This window comes from Podarcis melisellensis, assembly GCF_964234715.1.
Source record: "Podarcis melisellensis genome assembly, chromosome: 8".
Lineage (NCBI taxonomy): Eukaryota > Metazoa > Chordata > Lepidosauria > Squamata > Lacertidae > Podarcis > Podarcis melisellensis.
In genome coordinates, this window is record NC_138540.1 from 87,754,478 (window position 1) to 87,780,164 (window position 25,687).

Here is a 25,687-nt window from a genome sequence, read left to right on the forward strand (position 1 = left end):
ATATTTCGCTCTATAAGACGCACCAGACCACAAGACGCACCTAGTTTTTGGAGGAGGAAAACAAGAAAAAAAATATTCTGAATCTCAGAAGCCAGAACAGCAAGAGGGATTGCTGCGCAGTGAAAACAGCGATCCCTCTTGCTGTTCTGGCTTCTGGGATAGCTGCGCAGCCTGCATTCGCTCCATAAGACGCACACACATTCCCCCTTACTTTTTAGGAGGGGAAAAGTGAGTCTCATAGAGCAAAAAAGACGGTCATTAAAAATCTTCCCAAAATAAATTGCAGGCAGCATGGTCTCTTGGCTTATTTGTACATTTTACGAACTGGCTCGCTGGGGGTGGGGAGCTGCAAAAGCCCTCCCCATCTTCTGGCTTTTGATCTTTGGACCAAGTGGGTCTTCAGAGAGAGGACTGCTCCCTGTTGGCCGTTGGACCACCCAAAAAAGAGTCTTGAGAGCTGGAAAGGAACAAGGTGAGGCAAAGGGGCCTTTCCTCCCGCTTGCACAGCTGACGAAATATTGCCAACCCCCTCCTAATGGTTCACAAGGACCTGGGAGCTCCCAGCCAGCCCCCTCCCCTCCGTCCAGGACACTGGATGCAAGAGATATCTGGGGAGAGACTTCACCCACTCCTGCCTTCTTCCCAGCCCACCAGAGTCCGGGAAGGAAAGGAGGAGACCCAAAGAGACGGGCCTGTTACTCTCTTTTGTTACTCTCATTCAGCACACACACCCTGCCCTCCTTTGCGAGAAGAGAAGAGAACACGGTAAGAGCGACGCCTGTTTTGCAGGACCATTTCATTGCAATATTTGGCAAAGCAGCCAGTGTTTTCCAAAATGTGATGGCCTCTGTATAGCCGTCACAACGACCCTGTAAGGTCGGCCTCGTTTATAATTCCCCCATTTTGCAGCTTTTGGGATGGCACAGAGAGGGGGGGTTCGGCAGGGTGAAGGGCAGCGTGCCTTATACATTTTAATGTATTTTTAATCTTTGTTGGAAGCTGCCCAGAGTGGGGAGACCCAGCCAGATGGGCGGGGTACAAATAAATTATTATTATTATTATTATTATTATTATTATTATTATTATTATTACGCCACCCGGCGAATCCCCAGTTTAGCATCTGCATCCTGAACGGCAGGCGGTTTCTGGGGGCTTCTTTCTCAAGCCACCCCTTTTTTTCCTGGGAAAAAAATTATGCAAGGGACGTGTTAATCTGTCCTTTTTGGGTTTCTCCTTTTCCCAGTCTTAAATTCCACGCTGCATGTTTCCAAATCGGTTTGAGGATTTTACTTTAAGGCCTTCCGACAGTTCGTCAGCATTTTCGTGCAAAGTTCTCCTGATACACACCTTTTCGTATGCAGTTGTATGCCTAATAAACACAATTTTTGCAAAGCAATTTCCCTTAATGCAATGCGTTTCTGCGTGTTATTTGCCCGGACAAATGCATTTCTGTGCACAATTCAGGTCGTGGTATATGTAATTTTGTACATGAGACTTGGCTGAGGAACTACGTTGAAAAATTCAGAGAAGGGTGAATTGTGATGGTTGGTTTGGCTTTGGTTTGTGATTTTTTTCCAGAAAGGGTCAATTGGGCAGGTCCACCTTTAATGCAAACTGATTTTAATTTTGCCCCCATTGTTACTGGATCCAGAGACTGGAAATGACCACATTTCCCCTGTATATGAAACATCTTGTTCCATAGACAGCCAGGGCCTGGGTTCAAATCCCCACGAAACTCCCTCTCTGCCTCACCTACCTCTACATGGCTGTTGTGGGGGGAGAACCAGGAATGCCACTTTTAATTCCTTGGAGAAAAGTTGGGATATACAGTCATACCTCAGGTTACAGCCGCTCCAGGTCGTATTTTTTAGGGTTACGGACCGCCGAAAAACGGAAGTACTGGAATGGGTTACTTTTGGGTTTCGGCGGTCGCACCTGCACAAAAGTGCTAAATCGCGCTTTGCACATGCGCAGAAACACTGAATCGCAACCCGCGTGTGGGCAATGCTGGTTGCGAACGCTGCAGGTTGCGAACATGCATCCCGCAAGGATCATGTTCACAACACGAGTGTCCACTGTAAATGCAATTTCATCCACAGCCTGCCGTATCCACTGCAACACAAGCATTTTTCAGACTGGCCATCAGCATTGCTCAGCAGAGAGCTCCAAAATGAGGAACAGATTGTAAGAAAAGTACCTACTAGGATGTGTTAGAATTTAGCCATTTTGTTTTCAGCAAAAACCCACTAGACCGGGGTCAGCAACCTTTTCCAGCCGTGGGCCGGTCCACTGTCCCTCAGACCATGGGGGGGCGGACTATATTTTTTGGGGGGGGGATGAACGAATTTCTGTGCCCCACAAATAACCCAGAGATGCATTTTAAATAAAAGGACACATTCTACGGTTTAATAAAAGGATACATTCTACTCATCACGATTTAAATCACTAGTCAGTAAAACTTGATTTAAATCTTTTTTTTACAGAAAGACCTGCTGTACAGCATTTTTATACAACCCACTGTACAATACCAAGTCAGCTCAGGAATACCAACAGTATGTTAGGTGCCACGTTGTAATCGATTATAGCATGTTAGATTTCATATTGTACACAAGAGCAGATTATCCTTATTGTAAAAAACAACAACACTCCCATTTTGGAACTCTTGCTTGAATTGTACAACCGAATTTGCAGGTCTGTGACTGAATCCTGCCCCCAAACAGTGACTTTCTGGAAGTGCTCTTAAAGGTAAAGGTAAAGGGACCCCTGAGCATTAGGTCCAGTCGTGGCCGACTCTGGGGTTGCGGCGCTCATCTCGCTTTACTGGCCGAGGGAGCCGGCGTACAGCTTCCGGGTCATGTGGCCAGCAGGACTAAGCCGCTTCTGGCGAACCAGAGCAGCACATGGAAACGCCGTTTACCTTCCCACCGCAGTGGTATCTATTTATCTACTTGCACTTTGAAGTGCTTTCGAACTGCTAGGTTGGCAGAAGCAGGGACCGAGCAACGGGAGCTCACCCTGTCACAGGGATTCGAGCCGCCGACCTTCTGATCAGCAAGTCCTAGGCTCTGTGGTTTAACTCACAGTGCCACCCGCGTCCCATGGAAGCTCTCTTACTTCTGTGTAAAAGTGCATAGGATTGGGAGGGGAGAGGTTATCATGGCTCCATCTTAGCAAAACCCTGAGGAATGTATCATGTCGGTGGCAGATCTTTTTTTGTAACACAGATATGGAAGGAGAGGCGTTGTCTCTCTGCATAGCAGCACAAAGCCAGGCCTGGGCTGATTCTGAAACGGCGCTGCAATGCTAGTCACAGCTCTCAGAACATAGTCCAAGAACGCAGTACTCGAAGCACCCCCTATAAATAAGTGGCAGTATAATCACTGTTGTCGTCCCTGACTCTTTTTTAATGCTCAGGATAGGAGTTGGAAGATGCAGGTCAGAGAAAAAGAAGGATTTCTTTTCTTCATTTATTCATTATTAATGTTACAATACATATATAAGGGACGCGGGTGGCGCTGTGGGTTAAACCACAGAGCCTAGGACTTGCCGATCAGAAGGTCGGCGGCTCAAATCCCCTCGACGGGGTGAGCTCCCGTTGCTCTGTCCCTGCTCCTGCCAACCTAGCAGTTCGAAAGCACATCAAAGTGCAAGTAGATAAATAGGTACCACTCCGGCGGGAAGGTAAACGGTGTTTCTGTGCGCTGCTCTGGTTCGCCAGAAGTGGCTTAGTCATGCTGGCCACATGACCCGGAAGCTGTACGCCGGCTCCCTCGGCCAGTAAAGCGAGATGAGCACCGCAACTCCAGAGTTGGTCACGACTGGACCTAATGGTCAGGGCTTTACCTTTACATATATGAAATCTTTACATAATGATACATATACATTATATTCGTAAATTCACATTTTCACATTTCATTATGTACCAACATTTATCCATTTCTTATTTTTTGCCCTGTGTCTTCCCTCCGCCCGTTGAAGAATTATTATTATTATTATTATTATTATTATTATTATTATTATTACTGTCATGGATGCTTTAGCAGCGGTCCCTACATTGCAGGGGGTTGGACTAGATGACCCCTGGGTCCCTGCTGTGCTTCTATGATCCTTCCTGGAAGGAAGCACGACTGCTCGTTCTTATCAGCTTAAGGAAGGGATCTGAGCCGAGAGATAGCTGGAGGTATCAGAACTGGAACAAGGGTGAAGGAGGCCTTGGAGACGGCCCCTCTCGTGGATTTCTTCACAAAGGCAGACAAGGGAGCAAAGAGAGGCGTGTGTGACTTTGGAATGCTGCCTTGATTTTCCCGAAGATCATTAACAGCTGAATTCCTGCTACCTCCGCCTCTTCCCTGAGACGGGGCAGGATTGCCACATAGTCCCCGCATCCTTTGCAAGAAGCATTTTGCAAGACGCCTTTTCGCAACGCCCACCTTTACAGCGGCAGGGGGGATGGCATTATTGTTGTGATATGCTGGGAGCCTTCAGAGTTCGGGTGCAGCAGCTACCCATTCATTTTCTCATATGTGTGTGTGTGTGTAAAGGGACCCCTGACCATTAGGTCCAGTCGTGGCCGACTCTGGGGTTGCGGCGCTCATCTCGCTTTACTGGCCGAGCATACAGCTTCCGGGTCATGTGGCCAGCATGACTAAGCTGCTTCTGGTGAAACCAGAGCAGCGCATGGAAACGCCATTTACCTTCCCACCGCAGTGGTATCTATTTATCTACTTACACTTACTTACACTTACTTACTTATCTACTTACACTTTGACGTGCTTTTGAACTGCTAGGTTGGCAGGAGCAGGGACCGAGCAACGGGAGCTCACCATGTTGCAGGGATTCGAACCGCCGACCTTCTGATCGGCAAGCCCTAGACCACAGCACACACACACACACACACACACACACATATATATAGTATTTTTTCTCTTTTACAATTTAGAATACAGTGGACGCTAAGGTTGCGAACGTGATCGGTGTGGGAGGCACGTTCGCAACCTGCAGCCTTCGCAACCTGCAGCACCGCGTCTGCATACGTGCGGGTTTCAATTCGGCTCTTCTGCGCATGCGCAATTTAGCGCTTTTAACACTTCTGCGCATGCGCGACCACCAAAACCCAGAACTAACCCGTTCCGGTACGGGTCCGTAACCCAAAAAAACGCAACCTGAAGCGTCTGTAACCCACAGTATGACTGTATTCATTTAGACAACCTTAAAATATCAATGACTTCCCTTCTTCTCTTTCCATGGTTCATTTTGCAAAGCATAAATCCCTGCATATTTTATATAATAATAATAATAATAATAATAATAATAATAATAATAATAATAATAATAATTTTTATTTGTACCCCGCCCTCCCCGGCCAGAGCTGAGCTCAGGGCGGCTAACATCATAAAACTAACACAGTATACAAAGAACATAAGGACAGGCAATCAGTTAATTAAAATAAATCTTAAAATTAGTTCAGAGCAAATTGAAATCTGGACAGATGGCCGTCCACGGGTAAAATTGAGAGTGGTTAATATTCTCCAGGGCCAACTGTTACCTCTGGTCTTATAAAGGACCTGTGAGCGGGCTAGAAGGCTTGTTCTTATACAGAAAGAAAAGAATCAGACTGAAAACTCTGACCAAAGGCCTAAACTAAATCATTCGGTATTCCATTATTACTTCCATCAGAACTTATTTACACTGTTGATTTTATCTTAATGCTGCCAATGTTTTCAAGTATACACAATTTCCCCTTGTATATTCAGTATACATCTTCCGATCTTCTTTAAATGAATGTTTTTCTTGTTCTCTTATTCTGTAAGTTAGATCCGCAAGCTGCGCGTATTCCATCAGTTTAAGTTGCCATTCTCCTTTGGTTGGGACCTCGCTTGAGCTCCACGTTCATTCTTCTGGGTCTTGTGGGCGGGAGAATTCTATGATCCTACAATTCATCTGTCAGAATCAGGTGGATAAAAAGCAATGTTTTTTATTTTGTTTTATTTTGTTTTTTTTAATCAGTTTTTTTATTTAAATCGGATTTTAAAAATAAAATGCTTTCGGAGGAAAAATCTTTCTAAAGATAGTTTTCTATTTAGGTTACATTACAGCCCAAAGGCTATTCATCAGGAAGTAAGGATTTGTTGTAAGTTTTTCATGTGTGCTAAAACTTAGTCTGTTTTTTGTTTTTTTTAATCGTTTAACCACATCAGTTAACTAACATGGATACATATGCTATAATGTTATTGTTTTAGTTGAATAAATTGTTATTAAGGAAATGATTATTTTTCTCCGTCCAATAAAGCCCAGCAGAAATGTTGTTGAAATGTAAACAATAATTTCATAATTCCCTGTCTTTGTATTTCTAACAGTATAACCAAATCAGCAATTTTTGATATAACTGTAAAAACTACTCTGGAAATTTATTATTCCAAAAATGAAACCTTCATCTGGTTGCAAATACCAAGATTATACAGTGGAATCTCGGGTTGCGAACGTGATCCGTGCGGGAGGCACATTTGCAACCTGCAGTGCCCCAATTCAGCACTTCTGCGCATGCACAAAGTGCAAATTAGTGCTTCTGCGCATGCACCGAAACCCGGAAGTAACCCATTCCGGTACTTCTGGGTTTGGTGCATCCATAACCCGAAAACACACAACCCACAGCAATCGCAAGCCGAGGTATGACTGTACCAGCAAGAATGAGTCTTTCTGTAAAAAAATGATTGAAATCACGTCTTCCTGACTAGTGACTGAAATCGTGATTGAAATTGATTTGATTTAAATCAAATCCACGCTGGTCAGAATCAAACACACTGTTAAGTTGTGGGTGAACATATCAGACAACACAGCAATTCTTCAGAACAGCTCTTGTTTATTCACAGGCCAGAACAGAACTGAACTGAAGGGTTCAGCCAGCCTGCTTATACAGAGCTCCACTAGAACACAACAGTAACCGCTTTCTGTAACTATCCAATCACTGAACGTCACTTTCGATCCCTTATTTGCATATGTGGACCTGAGTGAAAACTATCTACAGTATCCCCCTGCTGGCCCAGGGTGAGAACTTCAGTACATAACACACACACACCCAAATACTGCTCTGACTTGCGTTATCCCCTCTTTCCAACTCTGTCTTTGACCCCTTGCAGCTCTGCGGGCAAAGGAATAGAGGATGGGCAAAGCGGAAGACGTGGTCCTCACCTCCCAGGTGCCCAGCGAGAGCATCCCTTTACTGGGCCACGCCCTGCCCAGCCCCACCTACCTGAGCCAGGAGGAGGTGGTCCAGCAGGCGGGGTCTGCCCCCTGGCCGGGCGTCCGCAAGGCCCTGCTCTGCCTCCTGGGGGCGCTGTTTGCCTGCCTGCTCGCCCTGGCCGTCCTCCTCTTGGTCACGATGCCACGGCCGCGGCCACCTTTGGTCTGGTGGCAGAAAGCGTCCTTCTACCACCTGCCCCTGGCCTCCTTCCCAGATTCCGACGGCGATGGGCAAGGGGACCTGGAAGGTAAGGAGGTCAGGAGGGTTGTGGTTTTTATTTTTAAAAATTGCATTTTCAAAAGTAGGAACGGAGAGCATATTTAACCTCCTGTCCCACTTAAAACTTCGTAGCAAATACAGAATGTATACATATATCATATGATTTCCCTTCCGCCCTATTCCTGGTTCCTTTGCTTTTCTGCTACTCCGCGTAATCCACATCTTTTTAATCATCCAATTTGTTACCTTTTAAATACCCTCTTTCAGCTCTGCTGGATTTACTGGAGACCTGCTAAGCTATGTATTTGTCTAGATTGGTTCTTAAAATAGTCAATTGCCCATTCCGCCTTATATTCCTTATCTTCATTTTCTCTTACCCTGTTTGTCAGACCAGCCAGTTCAGCATATTCGAACATTTCACACTGCCAGTTCTTCCTTAGCGGGCACTAGACTTGTTCTCCGCCTTTGTGCCAATAAGGCTCTAGCTGAGGAGGTGGCGTATCGGAATAAACTCTTGCTTTTTTCGGACCCAGGAGGAAAACCTCAGGTGTTTTGGGATAGTTTTTTTTTTTTTTTTAATTCATTCTACATGGTTTCCCAATATTCCTTAATTACTTTACAGGACTACCACATGTGGAAAAGGGATCCCTCAATTTCATTAAACTTCCAAAATAGACCTTTCCCCTTTTTTAAAGACATTTTCGCCAATCTAAAAGGTAAAAGTAAAGGTAAAGGGACCCCTGACTATTAGGTCCAGTCATGACCAACTCTGGGGTTGCAGCGCTCATCTTGCTTTATTGCCCAAGGGAGCCAGCGTACAGCTTCCAGGTCAGTGGCCAGCAGGACTAAGCCGCTTCTGGCGAACAAGAGCAGCGCACGGAAATGCCGTTTAACTTCCTGCCGGAGCGGTACCTATCTATCTACTTGCACCGGTGTGCTTTCGAACTGTTAGGTTGGCAGGAGCAGGGACCGAGCAACGGGAGCTCACCCCATCGTGGGGATTTGAATGCCAACCTTCCGATCAGCAATTCCTAGGCTCTGTGGTTTAACCCACCCGCCACCCGTGTCCCAATCTGGTGGGTGTTAAATACCATCTGTGGGCCATTTTCCTCGAGTTTTATTTTATTGCACGGCGTGCCGTGAAATTCATATTTATTTCCCACAACTTTTCCCATAAATCATAACCAATATAGTGCCCCACATCTTGTGCCCACTTAATCATGCTCGATTAAAATTGGGGCAGGAGGGGTGTTAGCTGTGGGGTGGAGTCTAATCAGCGGTGGTGACCCTGCTGCTTCCCCTTTCTTCTCCCTCAAGGTGTGAGACGTCAGCTGAACCGGCTCCTTGCCTTCTCCATCCAGGCCCTGGTGCTGGGCCCCATCCTCGAAAGCGACCTTGCCAATCTGAGCAGGATCCTACCTGCCCATGGGTCTCAGGAACAGCTGGAAGCCCTGGTGGATGATGGGAAGAAGGAAGGTATGAAGGAAGGGTGGTTACAGCTCAGTGACAGAGGTAAAGACCTAGACCAGGGGTCAGCAACCATTTTCAGCCGTATGCCGTTCCATTGTCCCTCAGACCATGTGGTGGGCTGGACTATATTTTGGGGGAAAAATAATGAACGAATTCCTATGCCCCACAAATAACCCAGAGATGCATTTTAAATAAAAGGACACATTCTACTCATGTATAAACATGCTGATTCCTGGACCGTACGCGGGCTGGATTGAGAAGGCTTTGGTTGCCTACCCCGTCCTAGATTCATAGCGTTGGTGCTGACCTTTGAAGCCCTAAACGGCCTTGGCCCAGTATACCTGAAGGACAGTCTCCACTCCCATCGTTCTGCCCAGACGCTGAGGTCCAGCTCCAAGGGCCTTCTGGCGGTTCCCTCATTGCGAGAAGTGAGGTTACAGGGAACCAGGCAGAGGGCCTTCTCGGTGGTGGCGCCCGCCCTGTGGAACGCCCTCCCGTCGGATGTCAAGGAAACAAGCAGCTATCTTACTTTTAAAAGACATCTGAAGGCAGCCCTGTTTAGGAAAGGTTTTAATGTTTAATGCTGTATTGTGTTTTTAATATTCAGTTGGGAGCCGCCCAGAGTGGCTGGGGAAACCCAGCCAGATGAGTGGAGTATAAATAATAAAACATTATTATTATTATTATTATTATTATTATTATTATTATTATTATTATTGAATTGTAGTTAGAAGGGACCCCCCTGGGTCATCCAGTCCAACCCCCTGCCATGCAGACATCGCAGCTAGAGGAGGTGTCCATCTGACCTCTGCTTAAAAACCTCCACCGAAGGAGAGTCCTGCCTGAAGCCCCGCAGGGCAGCTGCCAGTCAGAGCAGGCCATGCTGGCGGACCAAGGGGCCCTGATGCCACAGAAAGCAGCTGAGCTTCCGGTGCCCACAGACAGGGCTGGTTTCAAGGCAGGTTGCAGTTCTTCAAGTACAATCTTGCCCCACACCTGATGAGGTTGATGGACTGCAACTTCTAGGCTGCATCAACAGAAGTCCCAGTGTCCAGATCAAGGGGAATAATAGCCCTGCTCTCTTCCGCCTTGGTCAGGCCACACTTGGGGTCCTGTGTCCAGTTCTGGGCACCACAATTTAAGAAGGATGTTGACAAGCTGGAAGGTGGGCAGAGGAGGGCGACCACATAATAATAATAATAATAATAATAATAATAATAATAATAATAATAATAATAATAATAATTTATTATTTATTATTTATTATTTGTACCCCGCCCATCTGGCTGGGTTTCACCAATCAATCTGGGCGGCTTCCACAAAGACCAAAAATACACTAATATGTCATACATTAAAAACTTCTCTGAACAGGGCTGCCTTCAGATGTCTTCTGAATGTCAGGTAGTTATTTATCTCTTTGACATCTGATGGGAGGGCGTTCCACAGGGCGGGTGCCACCACCGAGAAGGCCCTCTGCCTGGTTTCCTGTAGCTTGGCTTCTCACACCAAGGGAACCACAAGAAGGCCCTCAGTGCTGGACCTCAGCGTCCGGGCAGAACGATGGGGGTGGAGACGCTCCTTCAGGTATACCTGGCCAAGGCCGTTTAGGGCTTTAAAGGTCAACACCAACACTTTGAATTGTGCTCGGAAATGTACTGGGAGCCAATGTAGGTCTTTCAGGACCGGTGTTATGTGGTCTCGGCGGCCGCTCCCAGTCAGCAGTCTAGCTGCCGCATTCTGGATTAGTTCTAGTTTCCGGGTCACCTTCAAAGGTAGCCCCACGTAGAGCGCATGGCAGTAGTCCAAGCGGGAGATAACTAGAGCATGCACCACTCTGGCGAGACAGTCCGCGGGCAGAGAGGGTCTCATCCTGCGTACCAGATGGAACTGGCAGACAGCTGCCCTGGACACAGAATTGACCTGCGCCTCCATGGACAGCTGTGAGTCCAAAATGACTCCCAGGCTGCGCACCTGGTCCTTCAGGGGCACAGTTACCCCATTCAGGACTAAGGAGTCCCCCACACCCACCCGCCTCCTGTCCCCCCAAAACAGTCCTTCTGTCTTGTCAGGATTCAGCCTCAATCTGTTAGTCGCCATCCATCCTCCAACCGCCTCCAGACACTCACACAGGACCTTCACCGCCTTCACTGGTTCTGATTTGAAAGAGAGGTAGAGCTGGGTCTTGAAACTTCAGAGGAAGAGTTGAGGGAGTTGGGAATGTTTAGACAGGAGAGGAAAAGATGGAAAGGAGGTATTTTAGCCACCTTCAAATATCTGAAGGGTTGCAAAATGGAAGATGGAGCAAGCTTCTTTTCTGCTCTTCCAGAGAAGACTTGAAGCAACAGATTCAAACAACAAGAAAGCAGATTCCAATGAAACATTAGGAAGAACTTTTTTTATGGTAACAGCTGTTCAACAGAGGCCTCAACTTCACCAGAGATTTGCAAGCAGTGGTTGGGTGGCCACAATTCTAATATTTTTGCCTTTTCCCATTCCAACGCCCCTCTCCTCCAACCACCCAGGACTCCGAATTTTGCTTGAACTCCCAGTCTGGGAAGAGGAGATGGACTCCCTTGCAAAGCACAACCGGACACACCAGCACCTCAAGGTATGTGGTTGTCGTTCCTCTTCAAAGTCTGGCCACGTTTGCCCAGTATTCAGCTGCCAGGGCAGGAGGCTGCTGATGTCGGTTTGCTGAAATTCTGAAATAAACTTCAAGCCTGGTTGGAATTCACAGACTTTGGCCCAGAAACCTTTCTTCTGATCCCAGATGTGCAGAGGTTGGCTGGGGGTGTTGGTGCATAAGAAACTAAAAATTGCAGGATCAGGCTAGTGACCTATCTGGTCCAGAATCCTGTTCTCATAGTAGCCAACCAGATGCACATTATGGGAAACCTGCAGGCAGGATCTGAGTGCATGATCTGGTCTGCCCCACAGAGGACCTTAAGGTCCAGGAAGTTTAAAGGTCCCAGGCCCTAAGGAAGTTAGATTATCCTCCACCAGGGCCAGGGCCTTCTCAGTGATGGCTCCGACCTGGTGGAATGCTCTGTCCCATGAGACCAGGGCCCTGCAGGATTTAACTCCTTCTGCAGGGCCTGTAAGACAGAGCTATTCTGCCTGGCCTTTAATTGAACTTAGCTTGATCTTTTATTCCCCTTCCTTCCTTCCTTCCTTCCTTCCTTCCTTCCTTCCTTCCTTCCTTCCTTCCTTCCTTCCTTCCTTCTGTCTCCCCTTTTTATGAAGATTCCCCGCTCTGGGATCCCACAGCTAATTCTCCCCTGGTCTCCTCACCGGCCCAAATAGGACTAACTTAGCCAGCTAGCCCTGGTGATCATCTAATGTTTATTGGATGGATTTCCCCTCCTAAATTGATATTTGAATTCTGAATTTATTATTCACGTTTTATACTGTATTTTATGCTGTTTTTTGATGCATCAATTATGTGTTTTAAATTTGTTGTTAGCTCCCCTGAGCCCGGTTTTCTGAACCAGGAAATTATTATTATTATTTATAAGAGCCCTCTCCTCTCTTGCAGTTTCCAGATTCAGAAGCATTGCTGCCTCCAGCCATGAAGGCAGATTATAGCTGTCCTGTCTAGTAGACATCCATAGCCCTCTCCTCCTCCCTGGCATTGCCAAATCCTCTTTTAAAGCCATCCAGGTTGGTGGCCATAATTGCTTCCTGTGGCAGGGAGTTCCACAGATTAACTACGCTTGCTTTTCCCCTCAAAGCTGAAAACTCCCAAATGATGCCACCTTCCCCCCCCCCCAATCATTTTGGTGAACCTTTTCCAGCTATACAATGTCCATTTTGAGGCAAGGTTCATCCAGTGCCAGATTTACGTAGAAGCTAAACAAGCTCTAGCTTAGAGCCCCACTCTCTTGGGGGCCGCCCAAAAATGCAAAGGAAAAAAAAACCTGGATCTACATTTCCAAAATATAAGATAAAATAACAAATAAAATAAAACCTACCTACAGCAACAGTTTTTTGTGTTGTGTAGGCTCCTATGATGTAAATAATGCCCCCCGCCCGCTAGCCTGCTCCCTAAAATATCACTGCTTTGCTCATTTCTATATACAGTGGTACCTTGGTTTTCAAACTTAATCCATTCCGGCAGTTTGTTCTAAAACCAAAGGGCGCTTTCCCATAGAAAGTAATGCAAAACGGATTCATCCATTCCAGACTTTTAAAAACAACCCGTAAAACAGCAATTTAACATGAATTTTCCTATCTTAATTGTATTTCAGTTCAACAATTACTTGGATAAAATACATATTTTGTTATGTGCAAATGGCTTTAGATACCTATTAGGTCCATCAATTACCATATAGCGTATCTTTTAACACACAAAAAGCAGCGACAATTTGTTGTTGACAAAGGACATATAAAGGGCCCCATTACTTTCAGCAGGTTAGGGCCTCATCAGACCTAAATCCGGCCCTGGGTTCATCCTGTACGTGCACAGAGATACCTTGTGCTCAAGCCAGGGGCCACACTGGCCCTTGCTCTCAAGACGCAATATTCCGAGTTGACATGCTCTTGGGCTGAGCCGTGACGGATACTGGCATGTTCACTTCTCTGCAACCCAAGCGGGTACACAGCACATTAGCTGAGAAATCAGTCACTCTGTCTCAAAGTGGGTCTTATTCGCCGCTGAGTGAGCCTGGGATTTCGGCAGCCAAATTCAGCTCCCGCCTCTTTTTGACCCTGCAGGGGGCGTTCCAGTTCTGGCAGGCTCTCGGGGTGCACGGATTCCTGGTGGGCAAGGATCCCGCCTGGCGGCTGGAGGCGGTAAGAGCGGCGTTTTATTTACTTGTTTGAAATATTCATATACCACCCTTTCTTATCGAATCCCAGACCGACACTTTAGAAAAACAAAAACTTAAATAAAGCACTTGGGGAAGTTTGTGGCTAAGCAACAGGACACCTGAGTTGTGTGCAGAAGCTGCCAAGTTCAAACCCCACTGGCAGCTGGCAGCATCTCCTGGGAGGGCTAGAAACCCCTTGCCTAAAATCCTGCAGAGATGCTGCCAGTCCGTGTAGACAATATCAAGCTTGTTGTTGAGTTGTTTAGTCGTGTCCGACTCTCCGTGACCCCCTGGACCAGAGCACACCAGGCACTCCTGTCTTCTACTGAAGACCCAAGTTTGCAAAGCACTGTGTAGACCAGAGGTCTGCAACCTAAGGCTCGTGGACCACAAGCAGCCGACGGGGGTCGTTTAACCAGCCCACTTTTGTCGTTTAGTCGTGTCCGACTCTTCGTGACCCCCTGGACCAGAGCACGCCAGGCACTCCTGTCTTCCACTGCCTCCCGCAGTTTGGTCAGACTCATGTTCGTAGCTTCGAGAACACTGTCCTACCATCTCGTCCTCTGTCGTCCCCTTCTCCTTGCGCCCTCCATCTTTCCCAGCATCAGGGTCTTTTCCAGGGAGTCTTCTCTTCTCATGAGGTGGCCAAAGTATTGGAGTCTCAGCTCCAGGATCTGTCCTTCCAGTGAACACTCAGGGCTGATTTCCTTCAGAATGGAGAGGTTGGATCTTCTTGCAGTCCATGGGACTCTCAAGAGTCTCCTCCAGCACCAGAATTCAAAAGCATCCATTCTATGGCGATCAGCCTTCTTTATGGTCCAGCTCTCACTTCCATACATCACTACTGGGAAAACCATAGCTTTAACTATATGGACCTTTGTTGGCAAGGTGATGTCTCTGCTTTTTAAGACGCTGTCTAGGTTTGTCATCTCTTTTTCATTGGCCCCCTCTAGCCAACACGATGCCTCTATGGCAGGCACCCACCAAACTCGGCCCTCCAGCTCTTTTGGGACTACGATTCCCATCGTCCATGACCGCTGGTCCTGTTAGCTACGGATGATGGGAGTTGTAGTCCCACAAGAGCTGGAGGGCCAAGTTTGGGGATGCCTGCTCTATGAGTAAAGAAAAGGGAAAAAACTTCTAAAATGCCCCCTCTGCAATGCACATTTGTAGGTATACTAAGGAATCTAAGGTGTGTTGCTGATTGGAACTGCAGTCGGGTGCCTGAGTTTTCCCTCTTAGGACTGATGAACCCCAAATATGTGGGTGTGTGATACTGTCTATTGTGGGGCTTGATTGCAGGTGCTGGATGCCTGGAGTGAGCTGGGCGCTGAGACCAAGCCAGATCGGGGGCACGAGAAGTAAGTGAGGGATCAGTGGCCTACGGGGGTTCTCTGATCTTTTCTTTTCTTTTCTTTTAAATAATTCGTCTTTCTTGATTTAAAATGTCATCTTACATATATGTTACAAATAGTTACAACAAAATTAAACACGAAATTGTAAGAGAACAAAAAAGATAAAATAAAAAAGCAAGAGAGAGTTCACAATAAGAAATGAACATTGGTTATAACATCCTGTCTTATCTAAAAGAGTCTTCTGAAAGAAACTTCCAACCATTCTCGTCGTACTTTTTCTATTATCTTAATTTTGTCACACAGTTTGTTTTATAACTTTTCCTGTATATTTTTCTAGTATATTTATTCCATTTGTTTATTATATACAAGTAAGGGACGCGGGTGGCGCTGGGGGTTAAACCACAGAGCCTAGGACTTGCTGATCAGAAGGTCGGCGGTTCGAATCCCCGCGACGGGGTGAGCTCCTGTTGCTCAGTCCCTGCTCCTGCCAACCCAACAGTTCAAAAGCACCTCAAAGTGCAAGTAGATAAATAGGTACCGCTCTGGCGGGAAGCTAAATGGTGTTTCCATGCGCTGCTCTGGTTCGCCAGAAGCAGCTTAGTCCTGCTGGCCACATGACCCGGAAGCTGGACGCCGGCTCCCTCGGCCAGTAAAGTGAGATGAGCACCACAACCCCAGAGTCGGCCACGACTGGACCTAATGGTCAGGGGTCCCTTTACCTTTTTATCATTCAGTTCTGCTAGGATAATGTCATTATTACAGTATAATCTTATATACTCTTTGAATAGTCTCCATTCTCGGTATATTTTTTTATTTGGGGCTCCTCTGATTTTTCCGGTCAGCTTTGCTAATTGAAAGTACTCTTGCATGAGTGATTGCCAATCTTTTATTGTAGGTGTTGTTTTACTTTTCCAACTTCTGGCTATCAGTATTCTTGCAGCCGTACTTGAATACATAAGCAGTGGTCTTGTATTTTGTTTTATTTCTATTGGCAGTATTCCTAGAAGGAAAATCTCTGGCCTTTTTTAAAAAGTAAATTTAAATAATTTCTTAAATTCATTATATATTTTATATTTCATTCTCTGGTCTTTTCAATTTCCTTTCCCACCGCTCCTCCCCCCAGACCCTCCTTAGTCCAGGGTCTGCAAGGACCTCTGGTGGCAGGACTGGGGAATGCAGGCAGTCCCAAGGCATTGGAGAATCTGAAGTTTGGGGGGCTGGGGGTTTGCCCTTTTATTGGGTACTGTTACGCATCACCCCAATATCTGAGTGGCAAGACATTCCAGGGCTTGGCCAGGGTTCAGTTTCATAGGAATGAAGAACAGCAGATACTGTCGTGTCCTTAGGATATATTTACTCATCTATGAAACCTGGGCATAATACATCAACATTAAGCATAGCCTCCAACATTTCTCAGATGAAAATAAGGACATCCTATTCCATAATAGGATGGCACTGTGGGTTAAACCACAGAGCCTAGGACTTGCCGATCAGAAGGTCAGCGGTTCGAATCCCCGCGACGGGGTGAGCTCACGTTGCTCGGTCCCTGCTCCTGCCAACCTAGCAGTTCGAAAGCACATCAAAGTGCAAGTAGATAAATAGGTACCACTCCGGCGGGAAGGTAAACGGCGTTTCCGTGCGCTGCTCTGGTTCGCCAGTAGCGGCTTAGTCCTGCTGGCCACATAACCCGGAAGCTGTACGCCAGCTCCCTTGGCCAATAAAGCGAGATGAGCGCCGCAACCCCAGAGTCGGCCATGACTGTCTCCATTCTCGGTATATTTTTTTATTTGGGGCTCCTCTGATTTTTCCGGTCAGCTTTGCTAATTGAAAGTACTCTTGCATGAGTGATTGCCAATCTTTTATTGTAGGTGTTGTTTTACTTTTCCAACTTCTGGCTATCAGTATTCTTGCAGCCGTACTTGAATACATAAGCAGTGGTCTTGTATTTTGTTTTATTTCTATTGGCAGTATTCCTAGAAGGAAAATCTCTGGCCTTTTTTAAAAAGTAAATTTAAATAATTTCTTAAATTCATTATATATTTTATATTTCATTCTCTGGTCTTTTCAATTTCCTTTCCCACCGCTCCTCCCCCCAGACCCTCCTTAGTCCAGGGTCTGCAAGGACCTCTGGTGGCAGGACTGGGGAATGCAGGCAGTCCCAAGGCATTGGAGAATCTGAAGTTTGGGGGGCTGGGGGTTTGCCCTTTTATTGGGTACTGTTACGCATCACCCCAATATCTGAGTGGCAAGACATTCCAGGGCTTGGCCAGGGTTCAGTTTCATAGGAATGAAGAACAGCAGATACTGTCGTGTCCTTAGGATATATTTACTCATCTATGAAACCTGGGCATAATACATCAACATTAAGCATAGCCTCCAACATTTCTCAGATGAAAATAAGGACATCCTATTCCATAATAGGATGGCACTGTGGGTTAAACCACAGAGCCTAGGACTTGCCGATCAGAAGGTCAGCGGTTCGAATCCCCGCGACGGGGTGAGCTCACGTTGCTCGGTCCCTGCTCCTGCCAACCTAGCAGTTCGAAAGCACATCAAAGTGCAAGTAGATAAATAGGTACCACTCCGGCGGGAAGGTAAACGGCGTTTCCGTGCGCTGCTCTGGTTCGCCAGTAGCGGCTTAGTCCTGCTGGCCACATAACCCGGAAGCTGTACGCCAGCTCCCTTGGCCAATAAAGCGAGATGAGCGCCGCAACCCCAGAGTCGGCCATGACTGGACCTAATGGTCAGGGGTCCCTTTACCTTTAAGGAAAAGCAGGACATTCCGGGATCAAATCAGAAACCAGGACGGCTTCTGTAAATCCAGGACTTTTCCTGGAAAATAGGGGTGGGGTGGGGGGTCTGCATTAATTGCTTCTCCATTAGTTGCAGCTTTAGGTCCAGCACAGAGCTAGCAGGTCTCTGTGTCTCCAGCTTCCAGCCTCTTTCCACCCATTAGCCTGGAAGTCCCTCTCACATAGTCGCAACCTAGCTCATTCTTTCGTGATGCTGATGGCGACACTGAGGTGGCCAGCCAAGATAATGACTTTACAAAAAACTTGTGCGGCCAGCCCAGCAGCCTCCTCCAATAGATTCCAACCAGCACTGGGCGCAGGACTCCCAGGACTGGAAGGTACTCAGGGCATCATCTAGACTGACCCCGAAATGCACGACGTCATTCGTCCCAAATGCATTGCACATAGTTAGCCGGGAGATTCTGCGATGTCCGTCTTTTATTTAGAATTCATTCAGATTGGTTTGTAGGGAGGTCATATGACATCACATTGCCATCTTGCACTTGGCAATGCATTCATGTTCCAGTGGCGCCCACCCTGTGGAAGGCCCTCCCTTCAGATGTGAAGGAAATAAGCAGCTATCTTATCTTTAAAAGACATCTGAAGGCAGCCCTGTTCAGGGAAGTTTTTAATATTTAATGCTGTATTGCTTTTAACACTTGATTGGGAGCCGCCCAGAGTGGCTGGGAAAACTCAGCCAGATGTGCGGGGTATAAATAATTTATTATTATTATTATTATTATTATTATTATTATTATTATTATTATGTGGGAGTCAAACGCATATCAGCAATTTGGGTTGCACGGTTACAGCCGATCTGCTGCTCTTGTGCAACAAACCCACTTCCCCCTTTAAAAAGAAAAGCAGGCTTTTCGCAACGAGGAAGCCATGGCGAAACACACTGGGAAATGTTGTGTTATTGCCGGACATAACATCGTATAACCCCCCCCCCCGACGCATGCACCATAAGCAGGTCATCTGGAAGCAACTCCTGTCGTGTCCCGTACTGCAAAAAAAGTCTTGAGTCGAAGCAGCAAGCATTTGAAATCTGCAATTCACCACACGCCCTGCAAAACAGTGACACAGTTACCGTATTTTTCACTCTATAAGACGCACGTTTCCCCCTTCAAAAATTAAGGGGAAATGTGTGTGCGTCCTATGGAGCGAATGCAGGCTCCTTGGCTTCAGCAATAGCAACGCGAAGCCTCCGAAGCGCAGAGGGAGCGCTCCCTCCGCATTGCTTTCGCTGAAGCCGCCTGAAGCCTCCGGAGTGCAGTGGGAACTCCCGCTGTGCTCCGGAGGCTTCAGGCAGCTATCCGCAAGCCTTCGTAGCGCAGCAGGAGTTCCCGCTGCGCTCCAAAGGCTTGCGGATAGCCGCCTGAAGCCTGGAGAGCGAGAGGGGTCGGTGCACACCGATCCCTCTTGCTCTCCAGGCTTCGCTTCGCTGGAGAGGCGCAAAACAGTTTTCCCTCTCTGCGCAGCGCCCCTTCAGCAAAGCGGGAGGAGAAATGCAAGGGGCTCCGTTTCTCCTGCTGCTTCGCTGAAGGGGCGCTGAGCAGAGAGGGGGAGAATTCCCCCCCCCCGTTCTCCCCCTCCTATGGCCCGGTGCATCCTATAGAGTGAAAAATACGGTAATTTCACATACATCTCTTTCAGGGTCCTGATCGTCCGGGACGAGAGCGAAAGGTGCAATATTTCTTGCCCGGTGCCTGACAGCGTCATCCTCAGCTGCCGTCTGCTGGGAGCCGAGAGGAACCTAACTGCCCAAGGACTGGCGCAACGGGTGGAAGGGGCCTTGGGGCAGCCGCAGATGCCCTGGCCCGGCTGGATGGTGAGGAGGGACTTTGCTTGGGCTATGTGAAAATTCTCTGGTGCAGGCTGCTTTTTGAATTATTATTTTTTAAAAAAAATATTTGGTTTTTCAGATGTTTCACATGTCCAACATAAAAACAAAGCTAGAAGGAATCTCTTGGGCTTCCCTCCTTCCCTTTGTGGGTCCTATCGTAATTCATTTCCTCCTGCATCTTTTATAATAATCCAAATATTTTATCTCTCCATTGTATCCAATGTTTACCATTAAACTACAAGCAATATTCCAATCTTACTAACGATTTTAACTGTTTACAATGGTCTTGAAGATCAGTGATAAATTTTCCCCCATTCCTTATTAAAATGTTGGTCTTCCTGATTTCTGATTCTTCCGGTCATTTTAGCCATTTTCGCAAAGTCCATCAACTTGATCTGCCATTTTTTTCTGATCAGGACTTTATCTTCTTTCCATCTCTGGGCCAATAACATCTACGCAGCTGTGGTCACATACATAAATAGTCTTTTCTGCTCCCTTGGGATTTCAGCACCTGGAATTCCTAAAAGGAAGGCTTCTGGTTTTTTTTAAAGAAAATGTTATTTTAAACATTTTTTTCAACTCATTATATATCATTTCCCAAAATCCTTTTACTACCTTACATTTCCACCACATATGACAGAAGGTGCCTTCTTTTCCCTTATATTTCCAACATACATTTTTTTCAACTCATTATATATCATTTCCCAAAATCCTTTTACTACCTTACATTTCCACCACATATGATAGAAGGTAGCTTCTTTCCCCTTATATTTCCAGCATACATTTGACTCCGTTTTATACATTTTTCCTAATTTACTAGGAGTTAAATACCAACGGTACATCGTTTTCATATAATTTTCTTTCAACCTGTAATATGCTGTGACTTTTGAATCCTAATTCTGTAACTTCTCCCAAGCTGTAGATTGTATTTTGCACAAGTTGTTTGTAATCTACAATTCTACAAGAGGATATGTTATGCTGAGAAGGCACCCAAATAATCCCTTGTGCAAAAAAATAAACCGGTAAACGAGTCAAGGCCTTGGTTTGGGGTCCACATCCTTTTCTGTTCTCTATTTCTCTCTCTCTTCCAGGTGCCATGGGGATCCCCACTGAAGGCTGGCTTGGGGGAGATGTTGGGAGTTCTCCAGCTCACCCTTCCAGGAGTCCCACTATTGCAAGGTGGTGAAGGATCCCCTGTTCCGTTGCAGAATGCGTCCACGGTGAGACACAGACCATCGTCTCACACTTGGCGAAGGGCTGTAGCTCAGTGCTAAAGCATGTCCGCCGGGCTGAATCCCCGGAATTTATTTCTTTATTACATGTCTCAAACCTTCAGTGAGTTAGAATAGAATAGAATTTATTATTTATACCCCGCCCATTTGGCTGGGTTTCCCCAGCCACTCTGGGCGGCCACCAAAAAAGTATTAAAATACAGTGGTCTGTTAAACATTAAGAGCTTCCCTAAAGAGGGCTGCCTTCAGATGTCTTCTAAAAGTCTGGTAGTAGTTCTTCTCTTTGACATCTGCTGGGAGTCACCACCACAAGGCGGGAGCCACCACCGAGAAGGCCCTCTGTCTGGTTCCCTGTAACTTGGCTTCTCGCATTGAGGGAACTGCCAGAAGGCCCTTGGAGCTGGACCTCAGTGTCCGGGCTGAACGATGGGGGTGGAGATGCTCCTTCAGGTATACTGGAGTTGGGGACTTGCCCTGCTTGTGAAGACAGGCTCTGGCAGATGGACTAGCTGAAATCAAGAGGGGTGTCCAATGTAGAAAAAGGTGGGTTTTGCACAAGCTGTAATGGGTGTGGGGGGGGGACTCCCTGGTCCTGAATGGGGTAAATGAGCCCCTGAAGGACCAGGTGCCCAGCCCGGGAGTCATTTTGGACTCACAGCTGTCCATGGAGGCCCAGGTCCATTCTGTATCCAGGGCAGCTGTCTCCCAGCTCCATCTGGAACGCAGGATGAGACCCTCCCTGCCCGCAGACTGTCTTGCTAGAGTGGTGCATGCTCTGGTTATCTCCCACTTGGACTACTGCAATGTGCTCTCCATGGCGCTACCTTTGCAGGTGACCTGGAAATTACAACTAAGCCAGAATGTGGCAGCTAGACTGGTGACTGGGAGCGGCCGCCGAGACCCCATAACACCAGTCCTGAGAGATCTTCATTGGCTCCAAGTACGTTTCCGAGCACAATTCAAAGTGTTGGTGCTGACCTTGAAAGCCCTAAACGGCCTCGGTCCTGTATACCTGAAGGAGCGTCTCCACCCCCATCGTTCTGCCCAGACACTGAGGTCCAGCTCCGAGGGCCTTCTGGCGGTTCCCTCACTGTGAGAAGTGAGGTTACAGGGAACCAGGCACAGGGTCTTCTTAGTGGTGGCGCCCGCCCTGTGGAATGCCCTCCCATCAGATGTCAAGGAAATAAACAACTATATGACTTTTAGAAGACATCTGAAGGCAGCCCTGTTTTGGGAAGTTTTTCATGTCTGATGTTTTATTGTATTTTTCTCTCCCCGTCCTAGTGTGACACTCTAACCACTACACCATGCTGCCTCTCCATCTTCCTATAGGGCTGTGAGTGTGCCCTCTCTGAAACTCCGGAGATTTGCCCTCGCCACTTGGCCTGCTCCCCAACCTACGCAACCCTTAAGTACACCCATACCTCCTGCTGCCCCCTTGACTCTTAGCACCCCACCTCGGTGATCCTACCCCCCCCCCTTTGGGAACCACTGATCCAGCCCAAACGGAGCAACACTGACTTGTGGTCTGATGGCACCGCTGACCCCCTATTTAAATCAACCCCTTATTCAAAGCGATGAGGACTAGAATCCTGTTGTGTGTGTGTTTTTGAGGGAAAGTCCCTCGCGCAGCTGCTGCGTATACGCTTCACACGCAAACGGTTCTGGGTTCGATCCCCGGCATCTGCAGGTAGGCCTGGACCCTGCCTAAAACGCTGGAGAGCTGCTGCCAGTGTCGACAGTATGGAGCTTGGTGTGATGGCCTGGGATTCGGACTCGGAGGCTGAACCTGAGGAATCCCAGCCTGCACAGGATTCCCCGCCTCCAGAACCAGCTGAGCTGGGGCCTGAGCCTGAAGGGTCCTCACCTGTGCTGGATCCTCAGGTGCAGCCAACAGCTGAGTCTGCTCTGGCTCCGGAGGTGATGGAGGACCCATTGCCTGCAGCTGCTCCACTCTCAGCACCGTCAGAGGAAACTGAGGTTGCCTCTGGGTCCGGTAACCCTCCAGCCTCTCCTGAGCTGCAGAGGCTCAGGGCAGAGAGGCGGAGGGAACTAAGTTCCCACAGGAGGAGGGCTCGCCTCCAGGCCAGGAGAGGCGAGTCACCAGAGGTTTGGGGCCGCCCTATGCCTCGGGGCAGATAAAAGCCGGCCAGCCCCAGTCCCAAGTTGCGGGAGCAACATTGTTGGTTGCCTGTTCCTGCCTGCACCCTGCCCTGCTCTTCTGCCAGAGTTCCTGACCTCACCCAACTCCATACCACGGACAGCCTCCATGCCACACCCTCGACCTGGAGTTGGACCTCGCCGCATGGTTAACCCTTGGCACCAGCACACTAGGTGGGCCAATGGTCTGAGGCTGCTTTCTGTGCTCTCTCAATTAGGAAGGAACTTCTGACCGGGCTCTGCTGGAGAACCTACACCACTCTCTCCTCACTCTGCACGCCACCTCGTTCGCTCTACACGGCGTCGATTACATCCCTCTGCCCCTTGCCGGCCACTCGGAGGACGTCTTCGCCTTTCTCCGGCCCGGATCCTGCTCTGCAATCCTGGTGGTCTTGAACCTGGGGCCGCGGCCCCGCCATCTCACCCTGAGCCAGCTCAACTTCCTGGTTCCTGCCAAGGTTCTCTTCAGCACCCACCCTGAGCCCCAGCGCGAGAGCAACGTGGACCGAGTGAAGCTGACGCCACACCAAGCAGTCCTCCTCCAAGTGCCCAGAGGACGCGGGCAGTGATTGGCTGCCACGGAATCCGGTCCACACAGCTGGCAGCCAATGGGGCGCGGAAGGAACTCTTATTGGCCGCTCGGCCGCCCTGCTATCGACCAATGGAAGAGAGGCTCCTATCCCATTGGATATTGTAACTGATGCATATAAATACCGCATTTTTTTGCTCTATAAGACTCACTTTTCCCCTCCTAAAAAGTAAGGGGAAATGTGTGTGCGTCTTATGGAGCGAATGCAGGCTGCGCAGCTATCCCAGAAGCCAGAACAGCAAGAGGGATTGCTGCTTTCGCTGCGCAGCGATCCCTCTTGCTGTTCTGGCTTCTGAGATTGAGAATATTTTTTTTCTTGTTTTCCTCCTCCAAAAACTAGGTGCGTCTTGTGGTCTGGTGCGTCTTATAGAGCGAAAAATACGGAGATTACGCAGATTGGTGAGACTCGCCCGTGAGACCACTTTAATCAGCCATGGCTTCCCCAAAATTATTCTGGGAAGTGTAGGGTGCTGAGAGATGTTAGGAGACAGACACACACACACACACACACACACACACACACACCCATTCCCCTCACAGAACTACAATTCACAGAATGCTTTTCAGGATCAGTCCCTCTTCCCAGGGAACTCTGGGAATTGTAGCTCTGCGAGGGAAATAGGGGTCTACAGAGGACGTTCAGCACTCTTAAACTACAGTTCCCAGAAATTTGGGGGGTGACAAGAAGCCATGGCTGTTTAAAGTGGCATCATAGCGTGCTTTAAATATATGGTACGACTCTGACCTGAGAATGATGGGATGCCATCCTTCTTTTGGCCACATCCATGTGGGCTAAAAAAAACCCTGCCACTGTGCATTAAAATGAAATAAAGGAAATCTCCCAGATGTCTGCTTAGTTGGAGGCCTTGAAAAGGGTTATCCTAGACCTAGAGCTTTACATGTAGGGTGTAAACAGGGCCTAGCATAAGGGGTTACCACAGACCCCAAATAAATGTGTCATGCGACGAGGTCAGGGATAGAGGTTTCCTCTTGTGTGTGTGTGTTTTTTGTTGTTGTTTAGTCGTTTAGTCGTGTCCGCCTCTTGGTGACCCCCTGGACCAGAGCACGCCAGGCCCTCCTGTCTTCCACTGCCTCCTGTAGTTTGGTCAAACTCATGCTGGTAGCTTCGAGAACACTGTCCCACCATCTTGTCCTCTGTCGTCCCCTTCTCCTTGTGCCCTCCATCTTTCCCAACATCAGGGTCTTCTCCAGGGAGTCTTCTCTTCTCATGAGGTGGCCAAAGTCCTGGAGCCTCAGCTTCAGGATCCGTCCTTCCAGTGAGCACTCAGGGCTGATTTCCTTCAGAATTGAGAGGTTTGCTCTCCTTGCAGTCCATGGGACTCTCAAGAGTCTCCTCCAGCACCAGAATTCAAAAGCATCCATTCTTCAGCGATCAGCCTTCTTTATGGTCCAGCTCTCACTTCCATACATCACTACTGGGAAAACCAGAGCTTGAACTATACGGACCTTTGTTGGCAAGGTGATGTCTCTGCTTTTTAAGATGCTGTCTAGGTTTGTCATTGCTTTTCTCCCAAGAAGCAGGCGTCTTTTAATTTCGTGGCTGCTGTCACCATTGCAGTGATCACGGAGCCCAAGAAAGTAAAATCTCTCACTGCCTCCATTTCTTCCCCTTCTATTTGCCAGGAGGTGATGGGACCAGTGGCCACGATCTTCGTTTTTTTGATGTTGAGCTTCAGACCATATTACAACCATGCAAAGAAAAGGGGGATTATGGGATTCCAGGCAAATTCAGGCTCCAAATTTCACACACCCATAGATACAGAGTGGGGAAAGTGGTTGGTTCCGCAGCTGGCACACACAGAGGGGCAGAGCCAAGATAATTGTAGCCAACGCTCTCCAAACGCCAACTCCCTTGGCCGACAATGTCTTCCCTCCCACAAGACAAACAGGGGAGGGAGGCTAGCCGGAGTCTGTCAGCACAGGCCTTCATCTCTGCCCTGTTCAGTCATAAGGTC

The 25,687-nt window shown here is 47.8% G+C and overlaps 1 protein-coding gene across 1 annotated transcript; it reads left to right on the forward strand.

Moving 5' to 3' along the window:
- Window positions 1-7,159: 7,159 nt before the first annotated feature.
- On the forward strand, window positions 7,160-24,158 carry LOC309376061 (amino acid transporter heavy chain SLC3A2-like; the record flags this gene model as incomplete). The annotated part of the gene is made up of 8 exons (XM_081922223.1): window positions 7,160-7,487; window positions 8,777-8,935; window positions 11,452-11,537; window positions 13,643-13,720; window positions 15,040-15,098; window positions 19,541-19,715; window positions 20,822-20,950; window positions 23,341-24,158. 8 exons carry the CDS (start codon window positions 7,160-7,162, stop codon window positions 23,689-23,691), a joined length of 1,365 nt encoding a protein of 454 aa, XP_081778349.1. The 3' UTR covers window positions 23,692-24,158.
- Between the last annotated feature and the right edge of the window lie 1,529 nt (window positions 24,159-25,687).